This window comes from Macroventuria anomochaeta (assembly GCF_010093625.1).
Source record: "Macroventuria anomochaeta strain CBS 525.71 unplaced genomic scaffold BU25scaffold_5, whole genome shotgun sequence".
Lineage (NCBI taxonomy): Eukaryota > Fungi > Ascomycota > Dothideomycetes > Pleosporales > Didymellaceae > Macroventuria > Macroventuria anomochaeta.
Window position 1 is genome coordinate 989,902 of NW_022985366.1, and position 25,441 is coordinate 1,015,342.

Below are 25,441 nucleotides of genomic sequence, written 5' to 3' on the forward strand. Positions count from 1 at the left end.
TCCTTTGCGTCTTTCATCACGAGTTTGAACATTGCCAGCAGCACCACTGGTCTACGAGGTACAGCTCTTCTCTAAGGCCGAGCAAAGGCACATGTAAATGTGAAACTTCCAGAGAATATGCCTTGGGCGACTGGTTGCAGCTCAGACAATGTTTCTCCACATTTGGCGTTCTCGTACGGCTCTTGTAGCGGGAGTTCACACGGCTTGGTAGTTCTACGGTGTTTTGGAGCTATGGGTCTGGTATTGGCACGGCCGCGGATGGCCTTACGGAAGGCTGGAGTCTTTCAGGTACACACAAAACGAGCAAACTGAACACACCTCTCTCCTATTTCACGCGCATGCGTTTTGCGGCCGCGCGGGTGTCCGGTCCCTCCCGAGCATGTAAAGGTGGATTGCCGTCGACGCACCGAGGCTCTCCGGAGTGTCATCATCGTCATGTGCGTTCGTGAGGCTTTCGTACACGAACATAAAGAAGACCCCAATGCCCCAGATCAAGATGGAAAAAGTCACGATCTTCCTTAGCCCGCGTTCCAGCAGTGTTCCTTGCGCACCTCAAACCCGCCCGCGCGGTACCCCACCAATCGCCCGCACGCCCCTGCCCTGCCAAGGTGATTGAATGCCATTCACCCCCGTCTCGTGCTACAAGCTCTGTACTTAAACTTCGAGTCTGCTGCTCCTTGCTACTTCTCAGTTTTTCTTCAGCTTCACCTTTCTTCCCTCACCTACCTTTCCCGCTGCTTCAATTGCACCTTCCCTACCCCGCAGCTCTTCACACCACCTGAGAGCTACCCCGCTCCGTCAACAAACACCACACCACCACTTCACATCTCAACAAGATGGTTAAGGCCGTTGTCGCAGGTGCCGCTGGAGGCATTGGTCAGGTGAGGGTGAAGCTGTAAAGCTCCAGAAGTGTTCTAACCAAGCACAGCCCTTGTCTCTGCTGCTCAAGCAGAACCAGCACGTCACCGAGCTCGCCCTCTACGATGTTGTCAACTCGCCCGGTGTCGCTACCGATCTGTCACACATCTCGTCTCCCGCTGTACGAGCTAGCCCCCACGCGTTCCATACACATGAGTAAGAGCTGACAGGTAGCAGAAAGTAACAGGCTACCTGCCAAAGGACGATGGCCTCGCACAGGCTCTCAAGGGCGCTGACATCGTTGTCATCCCCGCTGGCATTCCTCGTACGTGTGCCACGGTGATGGAATCAGTAATTGACCGAGATCACGCTGACAATTCGTAGGCAAGCCTGGTATGACCCGTGACGACCTCTTCAAGATCAACGCCGGTATCGTCAAGGGCCTCATTGAGGGTATTGCCCAGCACTGCCCCAAGGCCTACATCCTCGTCATCTCCAACCCTGTGAACTCGACAGTCCCCATCGCCGCTGAGGTCCTCAAGGCCGCTGGTGTCTTCGACCCCAAGAAGCTGTTCGGTGTCACCACCCTGGACGTTGTCCGTGCCGAGACCTTCGTCGCTGAGATCACTGGCGAGAAGAACCCCGCAAACCTCAACATCCCCGTCATTGGTGGTCACTCCGGCGAGACTATCGTTCCTCTGTTCAGCCAGGCCAAGCCTAGCGTCAGCATCCCTTCTGAGAAGCTCGATGCTCTCGTAAACCGTAAGTACGCAGCTTCAAACTCAAGCCTCACGAGACTGACAGAAGACAGGCGTCCAGTTCGGTGGTGACGAGGTTGTCAAGGCCAAGGACGGTGCTGGTTCCGCCACTCTCTCCATGGCCTACGCTGGTTACCGGTAAGCATCTCCAGATGTGCTTGTGTAGTTCATGACTAACACTTTTAGATTCGCCGACAAGGTCATCAGGGCTGCCAAGGGCGAGAAGGGTCTCATCGAGCCCAGCTTCGTCTATCTCCCCGGTGTCGAGGGTGGTGACGCCGTTGCTAAGGCCACTGGCACTGAGTTCTTCTCCGTCCCCATCGAGCTTGGCCCCAGCGGTGCCGAGAAGGCCATCGACGTCGTCAGCAGCGCCAACGACCACGAGAAGAAGCTGCTGCAGGCCTGCTACGAAGGCCTCAAGGGCAACATCTCCAAGGGCGTCGAGTTCGCCCAGAATCCTCCTGCCAAGTGAGTTATGCCTACTCTGTATATGGTTATACAGTACTAACAGACCTCAATAGATAGGCTATGATACCCTCGATGGATGATGAGAGACGAATACCACAACGGAGAATTTACATGAACATGCCTACTTATCTGCATGAAGAGCTACTGCAGCCTCCCATCTAGATAGTCCAACGGAATCCACTGAAGACAACATGACACCTTGCTCGTGATACATCCCAAGATGCACTCACTATGCTCCCGAACGCCGCTCAATGCCGCTAAATGACACTCATGCTACAATCTCCTTTCATCATCTACTATTCAGTTCTTCGCCCCCGCCGTCCTGATCTGGAACGTCGCACTCGGCAACGCACTACACTCAGCCTGCACACTCGCCCTAATCCCCAACCCCTCCAAACACCCCCTTACCACTCCCGCCGGGAAGTACAGAAACGGCTGCACCCGTTCTATACTATTCGCCTCCCTGGCCAGCCCCATCTCATTCAACCCATTCCCATCCGCGTCGCCCTCCCTCAACATTCGCTCCGCGGCCTCGTTGATGCGCGCCTGCACTTCGGGCGTGTACTTTTTCGTGTCGAAACTCATCCGTGTGAGGGGCTTGAAGGTGTTGTCGGTCAGCACGTAGATGCCTCGGTGGTTGGTCTTTAGGTTGTCGATTTGTTTGCGGAATAAAAGTGTCCAGAGATCTTTGCAGAGGAATTTTATGCAGTCGAGCGGCGTTACGGGGCGTGGTGTGTCGCGCGAGAATCTACACGGTGTGTATTAGCAATGTTGTAGAGGGCTGGTTGGATGTAGGGAATGCATACCGTTCTACAACTCCTAGGCCGACGCGATAGCCCAGACTTTCGAGGCGGTGGAATACTGCTTCTCGCGATTCTTCTTCGTCGACTGTTGCTGTTCCGCCTGCGCCTATTGTCCCTGCTGCTGCGCCTGCTGCTGTGCTGCTTGCGTCGTTGCTGTGTGATGACAATCTGTTTGCTTTTGCTGTTGATGTGCCTGTCCACTCTTCTTCTCGTAGCGCGAGGTCAGCGGTTATACGGTAGGCCATGGGTACCAGCTCGATCAGGAGGAGGTCCAGACATGTGCTGTTTAGGAGGGAGAAGGTGGGGTCGGTGTAGGATGTTGGTGTATCGGTTGGGGGTTGTGTTGGTTGTGCCATGGCGGACGAGGTTTATGTTGAAGCAGGCTCTTTCCAGATATTCCTCAATTGGTTGTTTGAGTGGAGGGCGCGCCGGTGTGGGAGCTTCGAGATGTTCGAGAATACGCAATGGTGGGTTTGTGTGGGAGCGCGATGTGGTTGTATGCGTAAGGTAACGTCTATGCTGGAGAATGGCTAATTCGTGAGAAGGCTGTGTTGAGCTTTGGGGAGCTTCGATATGCTGTGTTTGGTGTGGTGTTGGAGACTCGTGCAGTTGAGCCGCGGTCGATCATCCATGTCAGGGTCCGATGTGATTGCTTGGCACGACCAAAACTCTCCCCTTCGACCTGTGAACGTGTCCATTTCACATCACTTCCGCAATAGGGTCGTCATAGCCTCTCATCTAGAGGGGCAGCAATCACCTTTGAAGCTCCTGGCTCGTCATTTCGATAGGATGGACCATTCGGACACCTTGGGCAAAGTCAAAATGCTCCTCAGATATCTAGGAGGTAGATTTTGCCATAGACCTTCCGTACATACTTTGAGAATGGCATCCCTACCATTTCGCGTCGAAAGATCATAGATTCTCCATTGTACCACACAACAGTAAGACGTTCAAGTGGCTCGCTCTCGACACACTATCAAGCGACCGTACCCTCGGAGGTCATTCGGGATAAATCAAGATGGGTTTCAACATCCAACGGTGTGGTTATCGTGATGACGATGCCTGGAAAGCCCTTATCACTGCATGGAAAGAAGAGGTTGCGTCAGGTATTCGAGGACTCTACGTTGATAGCGACCGCATAGCAGACGCACTCGACATGAAAGTACACGAGGATCGCACGGCTTTGAACAGTGCAACTGTTGGAAAAAGTGCAAGCGATTCACGCAGACTGGATTGGGAATCATATACAAGGGCAAGGAAAAGCGAGACCCGATGTCTACTATTCCGAATACTGCGTGCATGTGGATGCCGAAGCACTCGACAGCTGTCTACAATTCCTGGCACTGCCTGAAGAGAGGCAATACCAACTCGGGATGCCCATACGCTACCCGCGAGACCCGGCTTTGGGGCAAGAGTCCTTACGTCAACATTGTCCGGCCACCAACATTGAAAGTTCTCAACTCTATCTACCTTGACGATAAGACAGATGCGGAAGTGCCCGTCTCCATCGAAGTGTTCCCGTGGACTGTGTTACAAGATGTTTATGAAGCCATCGGTGAGGACTGGTTCTATCAAGCCGTAATGGAAGACTGGACTCACGACCAAGATAGGGTCGTTGTGTAGTGACACACCTCGTCGGCATCGTGGCAACGCCCCCCGATACGTTATAGACACTCAAGAACAGCTTCGTATTGAACCTTTCCGATTTCCTACGCACTCTGCAGAAACACGACCAGCACTGCCGAGTACGCCGCCGCAGCTGCTAGTGTCTCAAACGGCCTTGCAGTGGTCGTACATGCTATCAAGCCCAGGAACAAGACGATGAACCCTGTTATGACGCCTAGTCTCCTCATTGTACCTGCAGTAACCGCGAGCGCCCACAATGGTGCGATCAACATCAGCATCCCAAGGACGATGACTGTAAGGCCGAAGAAGTTATCGATCCTGGTGTCTGAAGAGTAGTGCAGATTCTCCACGTGCGCACTATGCAGCGGAAGTGGTGGATCTCTTGATGCCCAGATCCTGGAGAGCCGAAACCGTGTGGACTTTTCGAGCAATCGGCGCAGATGGGTTCTGGGTTTCGGGACAAGCTGTACCAAGTCGAACCGGTTCTCTATGTACTTGACCTCATTCTCGGCGATCGCATTCTCCTCGTTGTACAACCAGTTCGATATGCTCTGTGTGTATCGCTTGTCCACAAGTGGACGTTCTCGGAGTGTGGAGTGCTGGAGTAGGAGCTCATCTACATTTGAGTTAGTCCTTTCCCCAAATGTAATTTCGACTCAGGGAAAACCCACTGTACGCTCTCACTTTTACACTAAGCGTGTCCAGTAGAGCCTTCCGTTCTGTGAGTTGATCTTGTCGGAAAGAACCGTTATGTAAGTCCGGCGCAGTAGGACCGCTGTGCTTATCCTCGATGTCCCTTAAGGCTTCCTCAAGTACGGCGATCTCGTCTTGCAAGTACAACAACAACCTCGCGCTTAACGTCCCAAATTTCCTGAAGATCAGGAAGTCGTTATCCGAGGCAAGGAAGGCTGAAAACCCACGATACCCAACATCTTTCCAAGGCTTAGCGATGCTATCGCCAGCGGTAGCTATGGTTTGCGAAGATTGTGAACTAGAAGCCATGAGAAGAGTGTATACCGGGTGTTGGATCTCCAGCTTGGTTGATGTCATTCAGCCTTGTCACGTTGCCATGCAGGCAGCGGCTTTCCTGTAGCCCCGCCCATAGCTCAGCCACGATCTTACCGGCTGGCACAACGTACCCCATGACCGGAGCCGTGGAAGATAAGGTTGCTTACTGCATCATAGACTAGCAAGGGCATGCAGCATGTCGGTATAAAACGAGCGCCTTCCAGATTGTGGTCCGCTGCATCACAGTTCCCGTTTCGAAGCCTTCATCGCCATCGCATATCGTTGGAACCGCCAAATATGCATTTCTCATCGCCTATGGGGGCTGGAGGTGGACAATTCGCCCCGTCTTTTGGTTAATCTAGCTCTCGTAGCCTATCTGCACTCATTCCAGCGCACTCGACATCAAAGAACCCCATACTCCAGCTTGATAGGTCACCCCCTGGAGGTTGTCACTACGAAACTTTGTCTCCTCAAGACCAAGAAGCGGACGCTGGTTGGTCGACTCGCACTCAGACACAAGATGTCGATGTCCAAACATCATTCAACTGCGCACGCCTGCTTCATCCGGATGGAGGCGCTGACTGTGGTGAATCTACAACACCGAGTGGAAGCCATCCACAGGACGATCCCGCATCTGAAGGGGTAGAAGTCACGCGTATCCAGTATCTGTCCATAGGTACAAGTATGGATGTCATGTGTAGTATTGTTACTATCTGAGCTACGGTTTGTGTGGAGGAAACCACTGTGAGGACTAGGATGAATTAGGGCTAGTGCGGCAACAGATTCAAGATGACATAGGTGCTGGGTGATGTACCCGGGCATCAACAGTATCAAGCGCTGGTTGCACCTTCACCAGTGATGCAAGCCGGTGCACAGCCAATGCGTACGCTCACTCCAGCAAGCGCTCCGTTTATTGGAAACATGGCGCAGAAGCAAGCAGCGAAGAAACTGAAGACTTGCATTGAGTGTGGAAACCCAGTCGAAACCGAAAATGGCAACTATCAGGCTTGCACAGCATACGGGACTAACTGGGAATATTACCACCCAGGTACATAAACACCTTCGAGATCGGGCGAGCCAAACAACACGGAAAGTATCCCCAATACTCAAACCTGCGTAAAACCGACAAGCACGACAGCCAGTGATCCGCGACCTCTGGCTCATCTCCTTGAATCAAGTTCGGAAACAGCTCGGCTGTTCTGATCGGTAAACTCAGGATTGTACATCTCGAGAAGCGCAGAGTCAAGAGACTTACGCTTAGGAGTCGGTCTGGTCATTGGAAGTGGACGATCTTTGAGGACTGTCAGCCCGTACCTTCACTACGTCCAGCTCTCAGAGCCTCCGCGCCTTCCCTATATGGGTTAGCGTCCGCTGTCTCTCTCGTGTAGATAAACACCACCGTAGGTAGTATCAATCGATCACGATTCTGCTCACCTTCTGCCCCTTGAGAAGGACTACTCGTACAATCCGATGTCTCGCATGGCGGTAGGAGAGTGTGGGAAAAGACATCCTCCGCACATTCAGTAACCTCGGTATGGACTAGCTCAGCCTTGCCATGCCATCACGTCGGCTGCCTGCAGTCAGCAAGTATAACCACGTCTGTCCGCCTTTTCGTCGCAATACTACATTTTCAGTAATAGTCAAGGACTGGCATCGAGGCACGCTTTCTGGTGAAGCGTCTGGTAAAATAGGAGCCGTAGCGGCGATTGAAGCATCTAACCTAGTCGAGGTTATCTCAATCATACATGATTCGGCTCCGAAACCAAGTCTCGTAGGTCCAACAAGGCTTCCTGGGGTATGATGATGCTCTTGCGGGTTCAGTCACTGTTTAGTCTGGTCGCAAGGCAGCAACGTGTCTTCTTTCTCCATAGAAGTTGTTCACACCGCTTCATACAATGATATTGTCAACACATCTTCCAACCCTTCGCTGATGTGTTACACTCGAAAGACAGTCCCGTACTGAACCTGTGACGGTTTATGGAGTAAAGCGGTCATGTCTGCCACGTGTGCTGGTGCAGTGCTCTTGCCTGTTCCAATAGCACTTTCTGTCTGCACGACAGATACGTCATGTAAACAGACCCTGATGGCCCGGGGAGAGAGACAGAACACCAAAACAACAACACAACATAATATACTGATTTTACTGCTTTGCGCGGTTACCCCTGACTTACTGCCCTGCGCGGTTACACCTTCACTTATTGCATTTACTGCAACAGAACCTCATACCAAGGTGTCAGAGTTACTCGCGCCCTTAAACGATACCAGTCGCGCCTAGTATTTAACTAAAAATGTCCCCCTGAAGGCACGTATGCATCCATGTAAGTGATGGTGGTCAGTGGACACGGACAAGAGCTGGTGTCATGTTGCGACCATGCAGTTTGTTCAAGTTGGACCTATTCCCAGTCGGTGCCTTTCCAGGCAGAATACTTTGTATTGCGAATATTCCAGCGCCGAAAGCTGAAAGAACCGACGCAGACCTGATCGGAAAGAGATATCTATCTAAGATGAGGTCCACTGTGTGAGAGACAGCGCGGAACCGGAATACAGGTTCCGGATCACACTGCGCTTTCTCCTTTAGGTGGAAGAAAGGAGATGGCCTCGGCTTCTTAGCTTGCAAGTATGCGCACCTGACTTGCCGTCAAATCCAAAGATCATCGATTTACTGTGATGTTTCGAAACGGGAGCGTTTATGAAGGGTTTTCTCAGTGCTACCGTTTTGTGAGGCTTTTTCAGCGAACAAACTCATGATCTATGCAAGAGAACCCACACCTGGAATCTTCTACTGATCGACTTACCAATAGCACCTTGGTAACTTTTCAGACTGTATATTTGATTTCGCAGAAATGTCCAGGTACATCTAGGGTTGCGCAAGGCGCCGGTAAGACGCCATCTTATGGAGTGTACGTCCGTCTACATCGACCTGAGAAAGGTCCTTCGCGGCTTCCGTCATTTTGTACATATCTGCTTTGGGGTTAGGAGCAGTTTGAATTACTCCACGAAGAAAGTTTCTACCGAACATTGTATCAGTGCTCGAGAGAGCGTTCTCTCAGCCCTATGACTCTTTGGATCTGTCACGCTAATCCTATTTTGGATAGCTCCTTCACAGCGATCTTTACGTTCGCACATTCGTAATTCAGATAGGCAGAATCAACACACATTGCTTCTCACCTTTCTCCCATTAATACATTGTTGCTCAGCTGCTAGTTTCCGCAATCCCTTCTTCACCAGGCTCGAGACACTGACGAAGCGCGGGATCCAAGGCTATTGCGAATATCTTGATTGCTTCACCAAAGCGGGGTGTGAAGAAAAGTCGTTGGACGTCTGAATAAGGTCACCAAGAGATCTTCTTACGTTCGTTCCCCAGCTTGATCCTCTCCAAGTCACTCTATTCATTTCCGACTTCAGTCAGACATTCAATCCCCCTTACATATTCGAATATTCAGCTTACTTTCAGTCGCCTCAGCATGGACTGAGATCCACCACAAGTCGTTCATGGCCAAGAAAATCAATGCCATTGTCAAGCCAGGCGCATACAACTCGCACATGCACACTTTCTTCGGCAGGTAAGCGCTGACCGTGCTTGAGACAACTCCTGTGTAATAACTTACGCTGTTGTTTCACAGCGATGCGCCTGGTAGCGGATACTAAGAACGGGACCAGCGACTATCTTGAGAGCGTTGCCATTATCCAAGGTGGATCTTCTGCGGCAGCATCCTCCAGCGCTATGCAGGAATTGTCTACTCCTACGGCGTCTGTGGCCACTGCGGCCACGACTGCTACTCAGTCAGTATCTACCGTCACTAGTGCCGAGGCTGTTAAGTCGACTGGCAGCGTTGTTACACCAACACGCAGCATCGGCTAGTTTAAAAAGTTCGGCAGGTATGAGAGCGCTTGATATCGAGCTGGCAAACATCAAAATCGGAGAGGCTGGTGCACTGTAATTATTAACTCTGCTAGTTATACGAGATGGTGCTGATATATAGCTTACTCATACATTGCTTGGAAGGAGTAAAATTGCAGTTGGTGTGATAAACAGTGTGAAGGTATACTGAGGTTCGAAAGTACAACGCAAAGACACGTTCCCACGATGTTGTAGGCATACACTACAACATATTCAATCCAGTCTGACTGTTGCACTGTCCAAATCTCTACTTCCCAACAAGCACTCTCTGACTCTTCCTTGTCTCTGTCACATAATTCCGCTTTTCACCAGTAACAAGGAGCTGTACATGACCCTTCGCGGTCGGTGTGTAGTTTACACTTTCCCCTTGCTCAACTCGGAAATACTCGCATGCAGGCTTGCTATTCAGGATCCATTGCGCTGAGAGCCTGACACCAGGATCCCACCGACCCACACTGGCAATGATCTCTCCACCCACCTTGGCTTTGTCAGCCTTAATCTTGGGGTCCGCTTGACGTTTGACCGCAGCTCCGCGTCCACCGTATGCGACAACGTCTTCCCACACGTTTCCACGAGTAGAAGGGGCAGTAGAGGAAGATGACAGTGGGTTCGAACCATCAGGAGCATGGTCTTTAACCCAACGTTCCACCAACTTCAGGTAATCCCAGATCTCACGAGTCTGATAATTTCCACCATGCGGCTTCTCAGGCAAGATCGTGACGTTCGCCCATCCAAGTCCACCAACAGCATCAGTGCGCTTCTGGAACTCTATGACACCTTCGTTGAGAAAATAATTGTCCCACGTGCCAACGTAGATGAAGATTCGACCAGCAAGTGCGGCGCCAAGGTTGCGCGAAGAGTTGAAGTTCGTGACGATGTAATCGCTGAGGTCGAACGGCTTCCAGTACGCTACTGCCTCAGGGTATATTTCGCCAGTCACTTTATCCCATGGCTCGAGCGGGTAGCCATTGTAGCCTTGTACACCAAAGACGGCGTTCCAGACATCCCACTGATTGAATGAGCGGGATGATGTACCGAATGTGAGTTCCCAATGGTTCTCTTGCGCGACAGTCGCCAGTACCTTCTGAGTATCGTTCACGAATGTGCGGATGCTGGGCACGAAGCTGCCGTTGGCACGCTGGTATGCATTTGTGGCAGTGTACAGTTCGATGTCCTGGTGACGATGGAAGTCCAAGGAGTCGGGGTACGATGAAAAACAAACACCAAAGAGGTCGGGACGGTAGATGACGTTGGCGATGCTTTCCCACCCGCCGGTGCTTCCGCCATCCTGGACACGTGCGTACGGCGCACGGATGGTATGGAAGGTGTCTTCAATATGTGGGATTAGCTCTTCGTTGATCGCGTCACCGTAAGGCCCGAGATTTGCCGTGTTGACTGCATAAGAGTCGTCGTAGTAAGGCGCTTCGTGGCGGAACGTGACGACGATGAACTTGGGCGTTGGAAGTTCGGCTGTTGTGTTGGAGGCCGGGATGATCCCCGAGTCCCAAGCTGCTGTGAAGTTCTCGTCGTCCCCATAGTTGTAGGCTCCTTGACCGGCTGGCCAATGACCTTGGTTGTAGATGACGGGGTAACGTGTCTTGGTGTCGTTCGCATCATAACCAGCGGGCAGGATAACGTTAGCTCCGACATACACGTCGCGACCCCAAAATTTGCTCAATCTCTTGCTGCGGACCTTAATGTGCTTGAGCGTTTCGGTGTCTTCGTAGTTGCCTTGGTTGCATCCTCCAATCTCCTTGCCAGTGAAGGCCTCCACAGCTGTTATTTTATTGAAGACCAGATCGACAGTCTGCGCGCCCCCGGTGATTTCAATGTCGGTAGTAGACGTTGTCAAGCTACCAAAGCCATTGACATTTAGCCCGCCATCGCCGCATGGAAATCGAAGGCTTACTATTGATCCATCGCTGCGGGTCACCGTCTCGTACCTGGTGAGGAACGCTTGCACACTGTAAGTGCCTGGCTCGACATCGCTCATGCTAACATTTGGCCACCCGAAAACATTAGTCGCGGTACTGTCATTGTTTCCTCCCGAGAGTATGACCGTGTTCTTCGGGCCAAAGTCATACACGTTCTTGCCGAAAATCTTGTTGGGAGAGGAAGTGACATCCGTGTCTTCTAGAGGATTCATTTCGCTAGGTGCGAACATCAACACGATGCGGCCATCGATGGGTGTATCCAGAAAGCCATCTGCGACCGAAAATTTGACCTCGAGATTGGTGTTGTAGTCACGCTCGACATTGCCAGTAGGCATTGCTGATGCATCGATAGCAAGTGCCGCGACGACGATGGCCTTCAGCATCTTGTGGAAGTAGTCGATACCGTGACTGAATAGTCTTCGAAACAGCAAGTGGTTGCTGCTTGATTGTTCTGTCAATGGAAGCTCATAACTTCTTATCTCGAAAGAAGCAATTGCTCGTCATAACGGTAAAGATTGGGCTAGCTAAAGAACTAGCCATGATAGGAAGGTACATAGATTAGTTGGTTATCCATAAGCGAAGAAGGTAAATACTTTCAAGCATCATCACTCATGGGAACGACAAGTGAGAACGACTCGGGAAAGTTTTGGCTTTGCAATATTATTTGGAATGTTGTTGGCGATGCGTGCAGATACAGGGTCATCCTGATTGCCATCTTATTACATTATGCCAAATACGTCCAAACCTCGGATGGTTCTAGTACATCCGGGAGAGCATATCAACCAGGCCTGCCTTCATTGATGATTACAACAGGTAACGGAAGTACAAGTTCTCCTTGTCCGTCATGTCTGCAAGACCATTCTCGCCGTGGACCTCCGCACCAGCCTCGTGAAAGGTACCATCCATAGAGTAATCCACGAACTCCCTAGGAAGGCCGGCAGCCTCACGCTGGTCACCCTTCTTCTTCTGCATCCAGGTAATGAGGAAGATCTGTGCGACGACTACGCCCCACAGGATGCACCAGATGATCATGATACCCTTGAGTGCGTTGACCTAAGTCATCGTCAGTGTTGGCCTCATTTTGTGTGAACAGAAGGTGATGTTGCGCTTACGTATTGTGGAGCAAACTTGGAGTCGAAGATGTACGGAGTGATGATGTTGCCGATGGAGTTGCCGGCATTGAAGGACGTGTAGTAGATCGCTTTCTTGGTCTGTCCAGCGCAGTTACCACCCATCCACGAGATGAGTAGAGGGTTAATAGCGTAGACGAAAGCAATCAAGTAGTAACCGGCGAGAAGACCGCCTTTATTCGCCTTGGTTTTGGGTAGAGCAACCATCAGTGCAACACCGACGATTACAATGGTGACCAGACCGAGCAAGAAGGGCGACTTGCGCTTGAAGCGGTATGCCAGCCAAGATGCGAGGAGAATCGAAAAGAATTGGAGAGCGCCGAAAGGCATGTTGAGAAGAACTGCCTCGTCGGCGGTGAAACCTGCCAAGTTTTGAAGGATGATTGAACCGAAGACGGAAGAGACGGATGCGCCGGCATTGACAGCAATGACCATGACTTGTAAAAGATCAGTTTAACGCTCACGTATATTGCGGCAATCAAAATACTTACTCATGTACAACCAGTACTTAGGCTCCAACCAAGCCTCCCAAACATGCTTCCAGTTGAACTTGTGCGAGACGATACCCTGCTGGTTGGCCTTCAAGCGGTCGACAGCCTTGAGGCGATCTTCAGGTGAAAGGTAGCGAGCCTCTCCAGGGCTGTCATGAGCCCACCAGTATGTACCAAGCCCAATCACGATGGTGAGAAGACCGAAGAAGAGGTAGACAATCTGGTACCTGTAGAGGGTGTGCGAGTGAACACGACCAAAACCGTAGACGATGGGGGCACTAAGCAAGGTGCTAAGACCGTAGCAGCTGTACCAGCATGCAACGCGGAATGGCTGCTCTGAACGTCTATAGAAGGCGATGGTGATGATGGAGAACAGGGGAATGACTGCAGCCTCGAAAGCACCGAGAAAGAAACGTGATGCGAGTAGACCGGCGTAGCTCCTTGATCCACCAAGACCTCCAGCGACCGATATCCCCCAGCAAGTGATGATAACGGGCAGAACCTGACGGTATCGTGCCTTGACGAGAATCCAGGCAGCGATAGGCTGAACGGCAAGTTGCGCATAGTAACCGATGTTACCAATGTTGGAATAGTCATTGCCCTTGAGCTTTGCATCCGTCTTGAGTCCGTAAACGGCCGTCAAACCAATGATGCCCTTGTCTGCTGACTGGAGGAAGTAGACCATGCAGAGAAGTGAGAGCATGTATATGTCGGTTTTGCGAAGGATGCGCTTGTTGTCGGCCTCGCTGCAGAGATGGGCATCGCTCAGACCGGGGTCCTTGCCCTCCTCGAAAGCAACAGCAAGACCAGCTGCATTGTCGGTAGAGCTGTTGGACGAGCGCTCACCGTGAGCGGTTGTCGCTTTCTCCTCTGTCGAAGCCATGTTGCGGAATGGCTGTTGAGTGTTTGAGAAGATGGAGAAGAGAAGTGTTCTGGGGAAGGACTGGGGTAAGTCGTCTGGGGTACGGCTAATATGTGTGATTTGAACCGGCCCTACCGGCTGGGTCACGCGTAGGATGTCGTCGAAGGCGCACAGGCTGTCTGCAAATTCGTCGTAATCATTGTGGTCAGACCAAGCCACTTTCCCGGGTTTTTCAAACCCACGAATTGCGAAGCTTCGCCCCTGGACGTTTCGATAATGGGAATTGACATCTTGTGGGACGACATGTTGGTGGTGTTCGAGGTAATGTCAGCACCACCATCGTGGATCAAGCCTAGCCCAAGACCGCCACCGGCTTAGTTTCAACGGCTAAGGTGGGAGAAGAGTTGCTAAGGCGTCTCGGCATGCTTGTGAGTGGTGCAGAAACCGGAGGCACGAGTCGCTCAGCCGTGTGGTCGCCAGACGAGTCCATCCAGACGCACAGTGAGATTTTCCACGAATGATAAGAAAGGCTGATTTTTACGAACAAAGGGGTGAAGGTGCGAAATGGATTGAAACATGGGGTTGGGTGGGTCGATGGGGCGACTGCGACCGGGGAAGCGGGGCCTGTCTGAGGAACAGCAACTTTCTTCCTTCGTCCATCTCTCCGTGCTTTTACACACTGCACTCATATCATCAAATTGAGTATCAACGATCTGTTCGATCATCGAGCAAATATCCCAGTCGCGAAGCCGCGAGTCCCAATGACGCGCTTTGTCTTCGTGCTCAGGTGACTTTCATGGCGTTAATGTTATATCCCTGGCGATATTTGCCTCTTCGCCGTTACGATATGAAACGTATAACGGGCATAGTTTATTGCAAGCCAGATCATAGGAAGTACAGCAAATTTGACCGCTCTTCTCTAATGCATTTCAAATTGCAGGAAACGCCGGAAACTGGCTGCTACGGCATGTCCGAGCTTTGCTGTGATTGCACTGACTGAGAAGGGTGAATCGCCTTTGCCTCCAACACCACAACGTCCCCACACCCGCGGACCTGACTACCAACCATCAGACCCTTAGACTACTAGCGAGATCTCGACCAGAATGAGGATTGCAGCATGCTGTACTCATACGACCGTATGTACATGCCAGTTGTTCGGAAGTCGAGGTTTGGAGGGGCTCATCTTGGAAGCGCAAGCACCCTCTCCAATCGATTTGTTTTAGCAACTCACGCATCATCTGGCAAGAGTAGCACTGCTCATCGACCTTTCCTTATCGGATATTCTAGGTCAAGCATATACATTGTACATTGTTTGAGTTATGATCGTACCCGACTTCATGAGTAAGGATTTAGTCTACTTTATGCCTATCTCTACACATTTGAGGTTATATCAAGCATTGCGCTCCGGCCAAGCATCGACAAGCCCCTCCCAGATCGTCACATCTCCGAACTCCACATCGCCACCTTCCACAATGATGCGAATGTTCCTGCTATCCTCATACCAGCTCCAGACCCAAGTGCTCAGTGCAAATCGATCGTTCACGTGCACCTCCACGATACTACCATTCACGACGATCGTGATATTGAGCGTCTCGACCTTTGCGCCATTGCCACTGGGAACATCGAACAAGCGGAACTTCCCGCTTTCGGTCTTTGTGAGAACCCAGTCATTAGTCGCTGCAGCTGCCGACGAGTTCGATCGGTCCACGATAAGACTCTCGTTGGAGAACTGGTAGTAGATACGCGTCGTCTCGTGATCACCAGAAAGGATCTCAAAACCAGCTTTGGTGGCGTTGGACCGCGAAGGAAAAGTGATTGAGGTCAACAGTATAATGCTTGCTCTCGGGGCAGCGGTCGAATGTTGCGCTAGATGATTGGCGACCTCCAGTCTGCGTTATGACAGTACTGGTGTTTGCTTTGAAAGCGGCGAACGATTCTCGTGCGATCTTCTGATGCAGCGTGGCAAGTGTGACTGTCACATTGTCTTGCTCAGTGTTGACTCTCCACGCGCCCTTCTCCCTCGCAAGCTCATTGTCGACAACATTGAGGTAACCTACACTCAGTTCTCTGGGGAGCAAAAGCGAGCCAGTCCAGTTTTGCTGCGCTTTCGGGGTGTTCAGAGTTCCGTAGAAGTCACCAGTCAACCAAAAATAGGTGAGGAAACGGTCTGGCGCACCGCTCTTCTGGCTGGCTTGTGACGAAGTCGGCATGGCTTTGCCTGCAGCGGCATATGCGGATCGTCCTGCGTCCAGTCTTCCAGACATCGTGGGCTCGAACTTGTGCGACCCGTTGACCAGCGATTGTGTGCCCGCAGCCCAAAGCATCTCTCTGTTGTCCGATACCTCAGGTACAATGGGGTCGAAGCTCCACTCCGCGCCAACTGTAGCGAAAATTTCCCCTTTCGGGTTGTAGCCATCTTGGTCCAAAGCGAAAAACTTCTCAACCTCGAAGTTGAAACCCCAGCGTCCGGCCCAACCTGCCTCGGTCCATGTAGTGTTCGCCTTCTCATGCCACCACTCTCCCAGGTATTCCCATGTCTGGAAATCATCTAACTCGTCGCTGTGAGTGCCTCCAGAGATGGTTGTATACTGAGTGCCGTTCGCCTTCTTCATCAATGCATCAACCTGGGGGTTCTGGAAGACGAACGGGTCGCGGAATCCGGTAACGTTGGCAGCGAAAGGTGGACTCGGAATCACCGGACCATGTTCTAATTTGTGAAGTTACGGCCACCGTCCGTTGCGATGGCGAGCGATTGCGTCTCACTACCCTTGGTGTATGCGATCGTCCACTGGATAGGCAAATAGCTGACACTCGTGTAGGAGCAGTGTCGGCGTCCCGTTGATTCCGTGTTCGATCACAGCGCCATCAAAGACTGCTACGGGATCGTTGATGCTGCCTGCCGGAATGAAAGGCTCAGACTTGACGTTCAAATCGGTGTAGGTGAAGAGATCATCAGTCGTCGCACCCGAAGCTCCGTCGTGCAGGTATCCAACATGGAGCAGTCCGGTTTCTGGATCCGTGTAATGCATGCATGGATCGCCGATCTGGCCATAGGTTGGAAGAATGTCAATCTCGGAAGCCATGTTGCGTAGAGAGAGTTGTTGGCTAATGTTGAAAGGTTGGGAGGAGCGCTTGTATAGTCGATGTCTGCTTGGCGAGGGACGGTATGCCCAGCGGCCAGCTCTGCGAGCAGGACCACCAAAGTCGACTTGAACATTCTCGATTCGGCGGAGGAAAGATGAACTTAAGATGCTTCAGCTTTCACATTGCAACGCGCATCTTTACTGTTGACAGAGGAAAGTCGGGCCGAGATGAGACCAGTGACGGTGGACTCCGCATGACGTTGTTCGGGGATGTTCAGTGGAGTCTTGGAGATCCCCACAATCACCCCACCGACTTCTCATCACCAAACGATCAGCGGCTCTATGAACGACCAATGCTTGCAATTTGCGCTGCGTTAGACAATCTGCGTACACATCACAGTGTGCTGTTATACCAAGGTCAGGAATGTAGCGAGAAGCTAGAGCAAGACTAGGCACGTCCGGTAGCTATAACATCTCTGGGCTGATAGGGCCCGCCGATCAATCAAAGCTTGTTGCGCGGACGGCCGTATGAGGTGTATTGCATTGTGTACTTTTTGACAGCACATGGTGGGGGATAGGGATCCTCTTTCTAACCACAGTATTGCGGGCGGGAAATTGTGTGCAGGTTGTTTTGATAGGTGCTGGTAAGAGAAGTTTCAGTGTAATGGCGGCCGTCTGTGGTTTTCAGTGATCAGAGGAGCATGCGAACAGAGCAGTGGTATGTCTCACCTTGAGTGTAAGTACGTGCACGCCGGAGCTGAACGGACCGACCATGTCGATACAAGAGCCGTTGTCGTGGTAGATGCCTTCCTACTGCTTGTCGACATTGGCTGAAGGCTAGACGAGCTTCCGAACGTTACCTTCAATTTATTCCTCTCCTCCAACTAGCTATGTCCAAGGTCGAGGTGAGACGTGGTTTTGCGTCTAGGGCGCGCTGTCTAAAATCGAATTGCGTCTTGACTTCGTCGTTGAGTCAGGCCCTTAGCCTCATGACCATGGATTGGCGCGTATAAGGCGCACTCATGCGTAAGATGTGGGCACGGTCTACTTCCGTGCGTGAATTTCGGATTCGCGCTCCTTAAGTCTGTCAGCTGTGTGTGTCATGGTAGAGCTTCACAAACGTGTCGTTGCAACTGTACCGTGATCCCACTAAGGTCGTAGTCATTTGCTCGATATTCGCCTTGCTAAGAGGAATACCGTACGCATCCACTAGCCGGCAAGCTTCATCCTTAAAAATTTGTCTGCTGTCTTTGCGTTTTCCTTGCCCTTTGGCGCTGGTTTCTCCTTCGGTTTTGCAACTGCTTTCGAAGGTCTCTCAACGACCGGTTCTCCCTTCTCTTTTGCATCGTTGCATCATCGTTGGCAGCAGTCTTCTTAACTGTCTTGACTGGAGCCGCTAGCTCAACATAGGCGTCCTTCCAAGCCTGCAATTAGGCGCTTCCTCAAGCTGCCTGAGAAAGATGGTATCATTAAAGAGATGGATAGGCGTGCGATGAAGACAGCAGTCGAATTCGGCTTGGGGTGTCTCTGCATTCACTCTGTCAAAATTGTCACAAAGACAATGTAATATGATACATAACGTACTTTACAAGCGAGTTGCCCGTACAAGCGAGTTGCCCACCCCACCAACTTTGCACACCTCTCTCATCTCAACGTACAATGGCTCAACACCAACAAGCTCCACTGCGTTCAAATGAAGCTGATATACAGCTTACTATCTCATCCCTTAACAAAAGTCAAACTAAGACTGTAAGAGCAGCAGCTCAGACGTTCAGTGTCCCACGTACAATGCTTGTCACGAAGATGCTACAAGTAGGCCCTTTAGGACTCGCTGGGAGTCTAAATCAATTACTACGTACGGTATCTAAGTAGGTACAAGACGTTGTGTACCAAACAGAACTCTACCAGCAATAGTCTATATACTTACGTGTGGGTTCGTTCGGTTACTGGTTAATAATCGGAACTGAGTTGGATAGGTATCGGGGTTGCAAGTCCCGGAGCGGGGCTTGCAGAATCCTAATACTCCTGCTTCGGAGGTTGCAGGCCCGCTCCAGAGGTGACCGGAGGTTGTACGTCCGCTTCGGAGGTGTGTAAGGACGCTGGGGATTTGGTGCGTACGGTCAGGGACAGTACGGAGCGGATCCAGATATTGTCAGGGGATCTGGAGAGGATACCGTGACAGTGAGCTTGAGGCCCAGTCAACGCTGATACGTGATCGCGTACGGCAGCACAAGAGCTCATCACCTGCCTCAATCATTGAAGCAATCAACCAGCTTAAAAAGGGGGCTGAGGTAATGATGCTCTCTGCTGAGTTGATGCGCGATTGGATCTCCAGCCTTGAGAGAGCCAACGAGGCAGCGTCAGCACGTAAACAACATAAGAGAAAGCGTATACAGAAGCAAGGGGTCTTAACAAAAGGAGCTGGCGAGGATATACTTGCTCAATGTGAGGCTGATCAGCAGATTGCTCTTGAGAGGCGTCAGGGGGGAGAGCGATCAGGCCGCAGCCGCCAGGCTCTGGTGCGCTGCACAAAGTGTAGAAAGACTGGCCATAACTCACGTACATGCAAAAAGGATACTGTAGATACTAGTTAACCTGCTACACTAATATCTATATATTATCTTATAACGTGGTTGAGTTGCACACCTGTAGAGGTGCGCAAAGTTGGTGGGGTGGGCGACTCGCTTGTACGGGCGACTCGCTTGTAAAGTACGTTACCGATGATAGTAACGGAGCCCAAGACACGTCAAAGGCCTCCAGGGTTAGCTAACCCCTTGATGCTGAACCCCAAAACTTGTCTATGTAAATGGTCGCGTATGTATGGTGCGAGAAAGCAGACTTTGTGGGTTCGTTGGGGGCTTTGAGATGTTGCCTGATCAAGGCCAGGAGGTTGCGGCAAGGCGCCTCCGATCCGGCGCAGGCCAATATTCGCATCGACGACAAGCGCAATGCAGCGGCCAAAGACAAGGACAAGGCTATTGAAAAACAGGATGCTGGTATTCCGGAAGAGTGGTAGTTGTTAGACCTCTGCACCTCCGAGGATGATCATGAAGGGGAGAACCACCGTCATGAGTGTACAGCGGGCGGTTACCCCCACAGGCTATGTAAGCCCAGGACACTACATATGTCACATGGTTACTCACCAACCAATCAGTCCACTACTTCATGCATTTAAGCTTACATCATGGACATCTCAGTCGAGCAGACACAACAATACACAACAGAATATACACTTGTGCCAATTTCATATTCAACTGCTTACAGGCTACCTTTGCAACGGTTTCCGGTATACATATGCTCGGTATGCTTACCCATAGTTACAAACAACAAGTTTGCTCACATGTAACTGCACGCTCCTTTCATGCTTTGTTCACGGATCATTACGTCGCACCGCCTGATGTTCGCCTTTGCCCAATTCCCTCCGTCAATGGCGGGAAAAGTAGATCAACAGCACAATGGGTCTAACCTGTTATTAGAGAGGTCATCAGTAGGCCGCCCGACTCATGTTTGTAAGCAGAGACAATAACAGGGCAGACCTATTTCATTGAGGAAGAAGTCTCGAAGCCCGGTGTGGACTAGCGTGTCCACGTGCTTGCGCGCCATGTCCGTGCGTTGACTCCGTTTCTCGTCCCAGCCTCCTCCCTCGAACATCACCACCTCACACCTCCCATCGCTCACCATCTCCCCACGAACCACGCCCTCTTCACCACGCAATTCGCGATCTTCTCCAGTCCCTCGCCACTCGTCAGCTACTGCCCACTGTTTAGTCTTTGCCCGCCCGTAGTCTGTCACAGTACACCATCCTTGCGAATTTCACAAGGCCTCTGATCGCAGACCGCACATTGCCCACGGCTCCGGCCCTTGGTGTGGCCGTCAAGCGTCATTGGGGTGATACTCTTGCAGGCACCGGCGGTGCGAAGACGGCAGGGTCAACGGTGCGCGAGTTGATGGGCTGGTACGAAGATAGCCTCGATACACACCACAACGGCACCGCCTCTTGTGGGCCTCTGTCTCCTTCCCTCTTCGCCCCTGCGGTGGTTTACGTTAGCAAGCTATTGCATAGAGTCAGAGCTGCTCCTTGCGCACGACGCAACCAAAGCTCGGGTGGGCGGGTTTCCTTTGCTATCATTATTGATTTGTCGCAAAGGGGATATCTTTGGTAAGTAGTTTCGTAGCTAGAGGAGAATATGACGCAGATTGACCGCAAACGCGGCATCCCCGTGTTGGCCTACCCTACGTGCGATACTGCATCGCCGGTATCATTGTCCCTATTCTTCAAGTGCAACGAGTCCCGTGCGCAGGCCACCCTTTGCTTGCAGTCTTCACTCTTCATTCACGGCTTCGACGACGCGCAGACCTTCATTCTGCAGTATGACGCCAATAACCTCATTCCCGGTGTCATCTCCCTTGGGCCAGCAAATATTTCCCTCCCCCAGGCGCGATTAGACGAGATTGCACGCCATGGCAGCCCGCAGATACGTACGCTGTCTTTGGCGCTGAGGGAGGTGTGTCCCGTCTGGTGCTCACCTTCATCTGGACCCTTGACGCCCCGGCCTGGCCACGAGACTGCCTTGTACCAACTCGCAAAGCTCGCCCAAGCCGCAGAGCTTCACATCTTGTTCGACTACAGCTGGCTGCGGCGCGAAACCCACGCCATCTTCCAGCGGCTCATTGATCATCCGGAGCAGCTCTCTAGCTTCCCGGTCAGGTACCACACAGGACAATACAGGCGCGCGGATTGGACGGTGTTCCGGCCTCTCTCAGACGTAGACGTCGATAGCGATGCCACGACTGAAGACGACGAGCCGCCGCCTGCATATGCCGAGAGCAGCAAACGTCCCAGACAGGGTGAGTGCCTTATATGGAACAGGCACGTAACAGGGACTGACTGCCTCCAGTCTCGACTCCAACGTCCTCCTCCTATCCGCAGAAACGCATCCTCCTCTCACCGTACATACCCACAAGTCCAACTGAGAAGGACAGCATAGCAACACCGAACGCAAAGCTTGGAAACACCCACGACAAAGATGGCTCCCAAGACTACCTCCCCGCTGCGTCTGCGGCAGACCTCCAGTACATTGTCGAGAAAACAGTCGAGAGTATACTACCAAGCATGCTCGATTCGCTCCTTCCCACTCTCCTTCCACGTCTGTTCACCGCATCGCCCACACCATCTTCCCAGCAGTCGATCGCAAGTCAGACTTCGATACCACCGCCGCCGGCGGTGCTGAACGCGCTAGGTATCACGCTCAGCCAAGACGTAGCGCGCAGAATTGAGGGCGAGCTGGGCAGTATATATGCGCATACGCTGAGTCATGCGAACTACCTTCGGAACACAGCGGATGCGGAGCTCTTCGATGCCGTTACGGAATTGGAACGTGCCGCCGACTCGAAGCTCGAAGAGTTTAGGGAGGAGTGTGATGGCGTAGTTGAGGATGTGCGGGAACGCGTGGCGCAGAAGGGGTATGAGGTGTGTGATGATGTGAGGGAGTCTTTAGACATCTTCAAATGCGAGGAGAAGGTAAGCTTGGAGCGGGAAAGGGAGGGATTGAGGAGGGAGAGGGGGTGGCTGTGTTGGGAGAAAGAGGTTCTACGACGAGATCAAACGAGGTTCGAGGATGAGAAGAGGAATGCTGTCGAGGGGAGGTGTGGTGAGCGAGGGAGGCGGGCGGGGAGTGCACCGGCGTGAGTTTGGGAGTGTCGTATACCCTCCCTTGGACTGTATTGCATTACATCTATGTAGCGATTTGAATAACGTCGTGATAACATACATCTGTTACAGACTTGTGGCCCAGCATTCTCGGCGTGTTCGAATGCATCTTCCCTTTTGACGGCAAAGTTCCTTCTAATAGCATACTTCCAGCCCTCCATCCCCTCAGTTCCTCGACACCGAACTTTGAACGCCAATTCACCAGGCTACCGTGTCCGTGCGCGTGCCGACCGGATTTAACTAGAGAAAACAACAAAGTCGCCTATTTGGAAACAGTCTAACCATAGAACTAATAAAGATATTAAAAACTTATAACACCAATTAAAGGATCTAAGGATCTATAATAAAAAATATCAAGAAATCTCTTATATAAGACTTTTACTCTTGTCACGGTATCCTCTCCAGATCCCCTGACAATATCTGGATCCGCTCCGTACTGTCCCTGACCGTACGCACCAAATCCCCAGCGTCCTTACACACCTCCGAAGCGGACGTACAACCTCCGGTCACCTCTGGAGCGGGCCTGCAACCTCCAAAGCAGGAGTATTAGGATTCTGCAAGCCCCGCTCCGGGACTTGCAACCCCGATACCTATCCAACTCAGTTCCGATTATTAACCAGTAACCGAACGAACCCACACGTAAGTATATAGACTATTGCTGGTAGAGTTCTGTTTGGTACACAACGTCTTGTACCTACTTAGATACCGTACGTAGTAATTGATTTAGACTCCCAGCGAGTCCTAAAGGGCCTACTCGTAGCATCTTTGTGACAGACACCGAGGACCGAGTATCAAGGTCACATTGACAACGCTTGATTGGACCAAGTATCAAGTCACTGATGATACTTGATATGAGCAGTACAATCAATCCTCCTGTCAAGTATATAAGCAAGTAGACACGCTGCCCTTATGGCATCGTGTTCAACCTTGTCAATCAACTTTGTTATTGGAATCTCACCCACTCTCGAGCCAGACAGTATACTCTGTACTACTCATTGCAACCAGTCGCCATGGTCTTTGACTAGAGGACTACCCCCTGATTATCACAGCAGTTTATCACAGTCAAACCTCTGCCGCTCCAAGCTCGCTCAGTGATAACCAACCCCTGACGGCTTTCTGTACCTCTGCTCATCCCCAAGAACCAATCAAATAGTGTCTACGAGCTTTGCTTAAGACACGGCTTCAACAAAAGGATCAGTGAGGAGTGAGTTGAGGAAGGAGTTATTGAGGTGAATTGAAGGAGTGGATTGAGTTTTGAATTGCAAGCATGAGTTATCTGAGCAGGAGGGCAGGCTGCCTTTATTGTAAGGAGGTGCCTTGCACTATGCCTATATATTAGATGCAGAGCCCAATATCAGCAGTTGTGCTGATATTGATGTACTTTTTGGCCATTTGGCACAATGGGGCTCTGCATTGTTACATTTATAGACAGACTGCTGGCTCCTGGAATGTTTTAGATACATTGGCATTTGTAATCATTTGTAATCATTTGTCAGCAACCCAAAGATTTTGTGTTGTTCCATGGGATTCCATGAGGTTCCATGAGGTTCCATGAGGAGTGACTGGGTGGATTGTTATTGGCTGCAAGCCATGTCAGGATGACATATTGGGGGAGGTGCTGCAATAACAACACCACGCCGCGCAGCCGCTGCACCACAATTCTGCTTCTTCCTAGGTACTGTACTTTGTGAAGCATTACGCTTGCCTCTTTGGGACAATTGTAGAGCTTTTTCATGGTCTTTCCTCTCCTTGTTGAGGCCTCTCTCCTCTTTGTGTGCATTGATAGCTTTGCGCTTCTCTGCCTTCTCCTTCCTCTGTGCCTCTTGGTATCCTGCATGCTGCGCCTTCTTTTCTTCTGCAATCTTGTCATTGTATAGCTTGTTGGCCTTCTTCAACTCCTTCATATCAGCCTTATCCTTCTCATCTTGCTCCTTTGCATCTTTTGCTTGCTTCATGCGCACCTTGGCCTTGCCAAAGGACCAAGGAATCCACAACATGTTTGGTCCCCAGTACTCATAGTGTTGCAACCAGTCTAATGGGTTGCCAATCCTCTCTCCTCTCTTCTTAGTAGTGATTGCGTTGCGCAGGCCTTCATTTTCAGTCTTCAAAAGTGTATTCTGGATAGACAAATTGTGTAGCGATTGCCTCACAATTGACTTATCCTTCTCTGAAGCACCTTCCATCACACGATGCAACACAGAGTCCAACTTTCTCCACTCTTCTCCAGAGTAAACAGAGTCATCAGAAGATGCCTTGCTTGAGGTGTCAGAAGTGTTGTCTCTAGAGCGTTCAAGTATGACATTGGGGTTAAAGGGGTGTACACCAGTTGCCTTGAAGGAGCTGAGTATGTTGGCCTTAGTGAAGCTGTTGGTCCACACATCCCAGAACAGGCCAAAGAAGTTGGGCTTTTTCACTGGGACTAAGCCTTGGTGCTTGTAAAGGTGCTTTGAGTAAGCAGTACTGAGAGGCTTGAACATAACCACATTGAGCGCCTGGAGCGAGTGGGTGCTGTGAGGTGGATAGACTGCTAATATAATCTTGTGCCAGTGGCAATTACTCCAGGAATTCTTCAGTTAGGTGGCTCCCATGGCCATCTACAAGCAACAGCCGGTACTTTCTTCAAGCTTTTACACCTGTTTTGCGCTGGAAGACCTGTTGCAGCCATGCCAACCCAAGGCCATTGTTGCTCCAGCCACTTGCTGATAGCCCAAAGATGTAACGACGCAGGCCAGTAGGGAAGATGTCCAAAGTTAGTGTGAGTCCACTACAAGGCATATGGGAGTGCTGGGACGTTGAGAACACTAGGATT

At 51.3% G+C, this 25,441-nt stretch overlaps 9 protein-coding genes across 9 annotated transcripts; 4 read left to right on the forward strand and 5 right to left on the reverse strand.

Moving 5' to 3' along the window:
- Window positions 1-836: 836 nt before the first annotated feature.
- Window positions 837-2,088, forward strand: BU25DRAFT_333811 (malate dehydrogenase-like protein; the record flags this gene model as incomplete). The annotated part of the gene is made up of 6 exons (XM_033702502.1): window positions 837-881; window positions 929-1,039; window positions 1,096-1,183; window positions 1,243-1,620; window positions 1,670-1,754; window positions 1,803-2,088. 6 exons carry the CDS (start codon window positions 837-839, stop codon window positions 2,086-2,088), a joined length of 993 nt encoding a protein of 330 aa, XP_033565522.1.
- On the reverse strand, window positions 1,969-3,468 carry BU25DRAFT_361451 (transport protein particle component). Its single transcript, XM_033703697.1, has 2 exons — window positions 2,891-3,468; window positions 1,969-2,832 (listed from the first exon to the last, which is right to left on the reverse strand). Exons 1-2 carry the CDS (start codon window positions 3,241-3,243, stop codon window positions 2,385-2,387), a joined length of 801 nt encoding a protein of 266 aa, XP_033565523.1. The 5' UTR covers window positions 3,244-3,468; the 3' UTR covers window positions 1,969-2,384.
- Window positions 3,469-3,905: 437 nt separating this feature from the next.
- Window positions 3,906-4,510, forward strand: BU25DRAFT_418927 (uncharacterized protein; the record flags this gene model as incomplete). Its single annotated transcript, XM_033707904.1, has 2 exons — window positions 3,906-4,049; window positions 4,097-4,510. The coding sequence occupies 2 exons, from the start codon at window positions 3,906-3,908 to the stop codon at window positions 4,508-4,510; spliced, it is 558 nt and encodes a 185-aa protein (XP_033565524.1).
- On the reverse strand, window positions 4,100-5,554 carry BU25DRAFT_407849 (uncharacterized protein). Its single transcript, XM_033705657.1, has 2 exons — window positions 5,185-5,554; window positions 4,100-5,129 (listed from the first exon to the last, which is right to left on the reverse strand). The coding sequence occupies exons 1-2, from the start codon at window positions 5,513-5,515 to the stop codon at window positions 4,597-4,599; spliced, it is 864 nt and encodes a 287-aa protein (XP_033565525.1). The 5' UTR covers window positions 5,516-5,554; the 3' UTR covers window positions 4,100-4,596.
- Window positions 5,555-9,643: 4,089 nt separating this feature from the next.
- Window positions 9,644-11,739, reverse strand: BU25DRAFT_488727 (uncharacterized protein; the record flags this gene model as incomplete). The annotated part of the gene is made up of 1 exon (XM_033711369.1): window positions 9,644-11,739. The coding sequence occupies one exon, from the start codon at window positions 11,737-11,739 to the stop codon at window positions 9,670-9,672; it is 2,070 nt and encodes a 689-aa protein (XP_033565526.1). The 3' UTR covers window positions 9,644-9,669.
- A 421-nt stretch (window positions 11,740-12,160) lies between these two features.
- On the reverse strand, window positions 12,161-13,860 carry BU25DRAFT_333530 (MFS general substrate transporter; the record flags this gene model as incomplete). Its single annotated transcript, XM_033702486.1, has 3 exons — window positions 12,161-12,409; window positions 12,448-12,923; window positions 12,978-13,860. 3 exons carry the CDS (start codon window positions 13,858-13,860, stop codon window positions 12,161-12,163), a joined length of 1,608 nt encoding a protein of 535 aa, XP_033565527.1.
- Window positions 13,861-15,146: 1,286 nt separating this feature from the next.
- Window positions 15,147-16,922, reverse strand: BU25DRAFT_437824 (glycoside hydrolase family 32 protein; the record flags this gene model as incomplete). The annotated part of the gene is made up of 3 exons (XM_033709032.1): window positions 15,147-15,610; window positions 15,666-16,524; window positions 16,603-16,922. 3 exons carry the CDS (start codon window positions 16,920-16,922, stop codon window positions 15,230-15,232), a joined length of 1,560 nt encoding a protein of 519 aa, XP_033565528.1. The 3' UTR covers window positions 15,147-15,229.
- Window positions 16,923-19,005: 2,083 nt separating this feature from the next.
- On the forward strand, window positions 19,006-19,622 carry BU25DRAFT_228208 (uncharacterized protein). Its single transcript, XM_033701388.1, has one exon. The coding sequence runs from the start codon at window positions 19,217-19,219 to the stop codon at window positions 19,514-19,516; it is 300 nt and encodes a 99-aa protein (XP_033565529.1). The 5' UTR covers window positions 19,006-19,216; the 3' UTR covers window positions 19,517-19,622.
- A 1,502-nt stretch (window positions 19,623-21,124) lies between these two features.
- On the forward strand, window positions 21,125-22,467 carry BU25DRAFT_320872 (uncharacterized protein; the record flags this gene model as incomplete). Its single annotated transcript, XM_033702246.1, has 4 exons — window positions 21,125-21,694; window positions 21,728-21,770; window positions 21,821-22,069; window positions 22,163-22,467. Coding segments are annotated over 4 exons (1,167 nt in total), but the record flags the coding sequence as incomplete, so codon positions are not given.
- Window positions 22,468-25,441: the final 2,974 nt, after the last annotated feature.

What these genes read in the sequence shown, in the direction of transcription:
- BU25DRAFT_361451 (XM_033703697.1), bottom strand. Translation starts at nt 3,243, where the DNA reads ATGGCACAACCAACACAACCCCCAACCGATACACCAACATCCTACACC. An exon ending in GGCCTAGGAGTTGTAGAACG is followed by an intron (nt 2,833 to 2,890) that starts GTATGCATTCCC and finishes CACACCGTGTAG; the next exon opens with ATTCTCGCGCGACACACCAC.
- BU25DRAFT_407849 (XM_033705657.1), bottom strand. Translation starts at nt 5,515, where the DNA reads ATGGCTTCTAGTTCACAATCTTCGCAAACCATAGCTACCGCTGGCGAT. An exon ending in TGTAAAAGTGAGAGCGTACA is followed by an intron (nt 5,130 to 5,184) that starts GTGGGTTTTCCC and finishes ACTCAAATGTAG; the next exon opens with ATGAGCTCCTACTCCAGCAC.
- BU25DRAFT_228208 (XM_033701388.1), top strand. Translation starts at nt 19,217, where the DNA reads ATGATGCTCTCTGCTGAGTTGATGCGCGATTGGATCTCCAGCCTTGAG.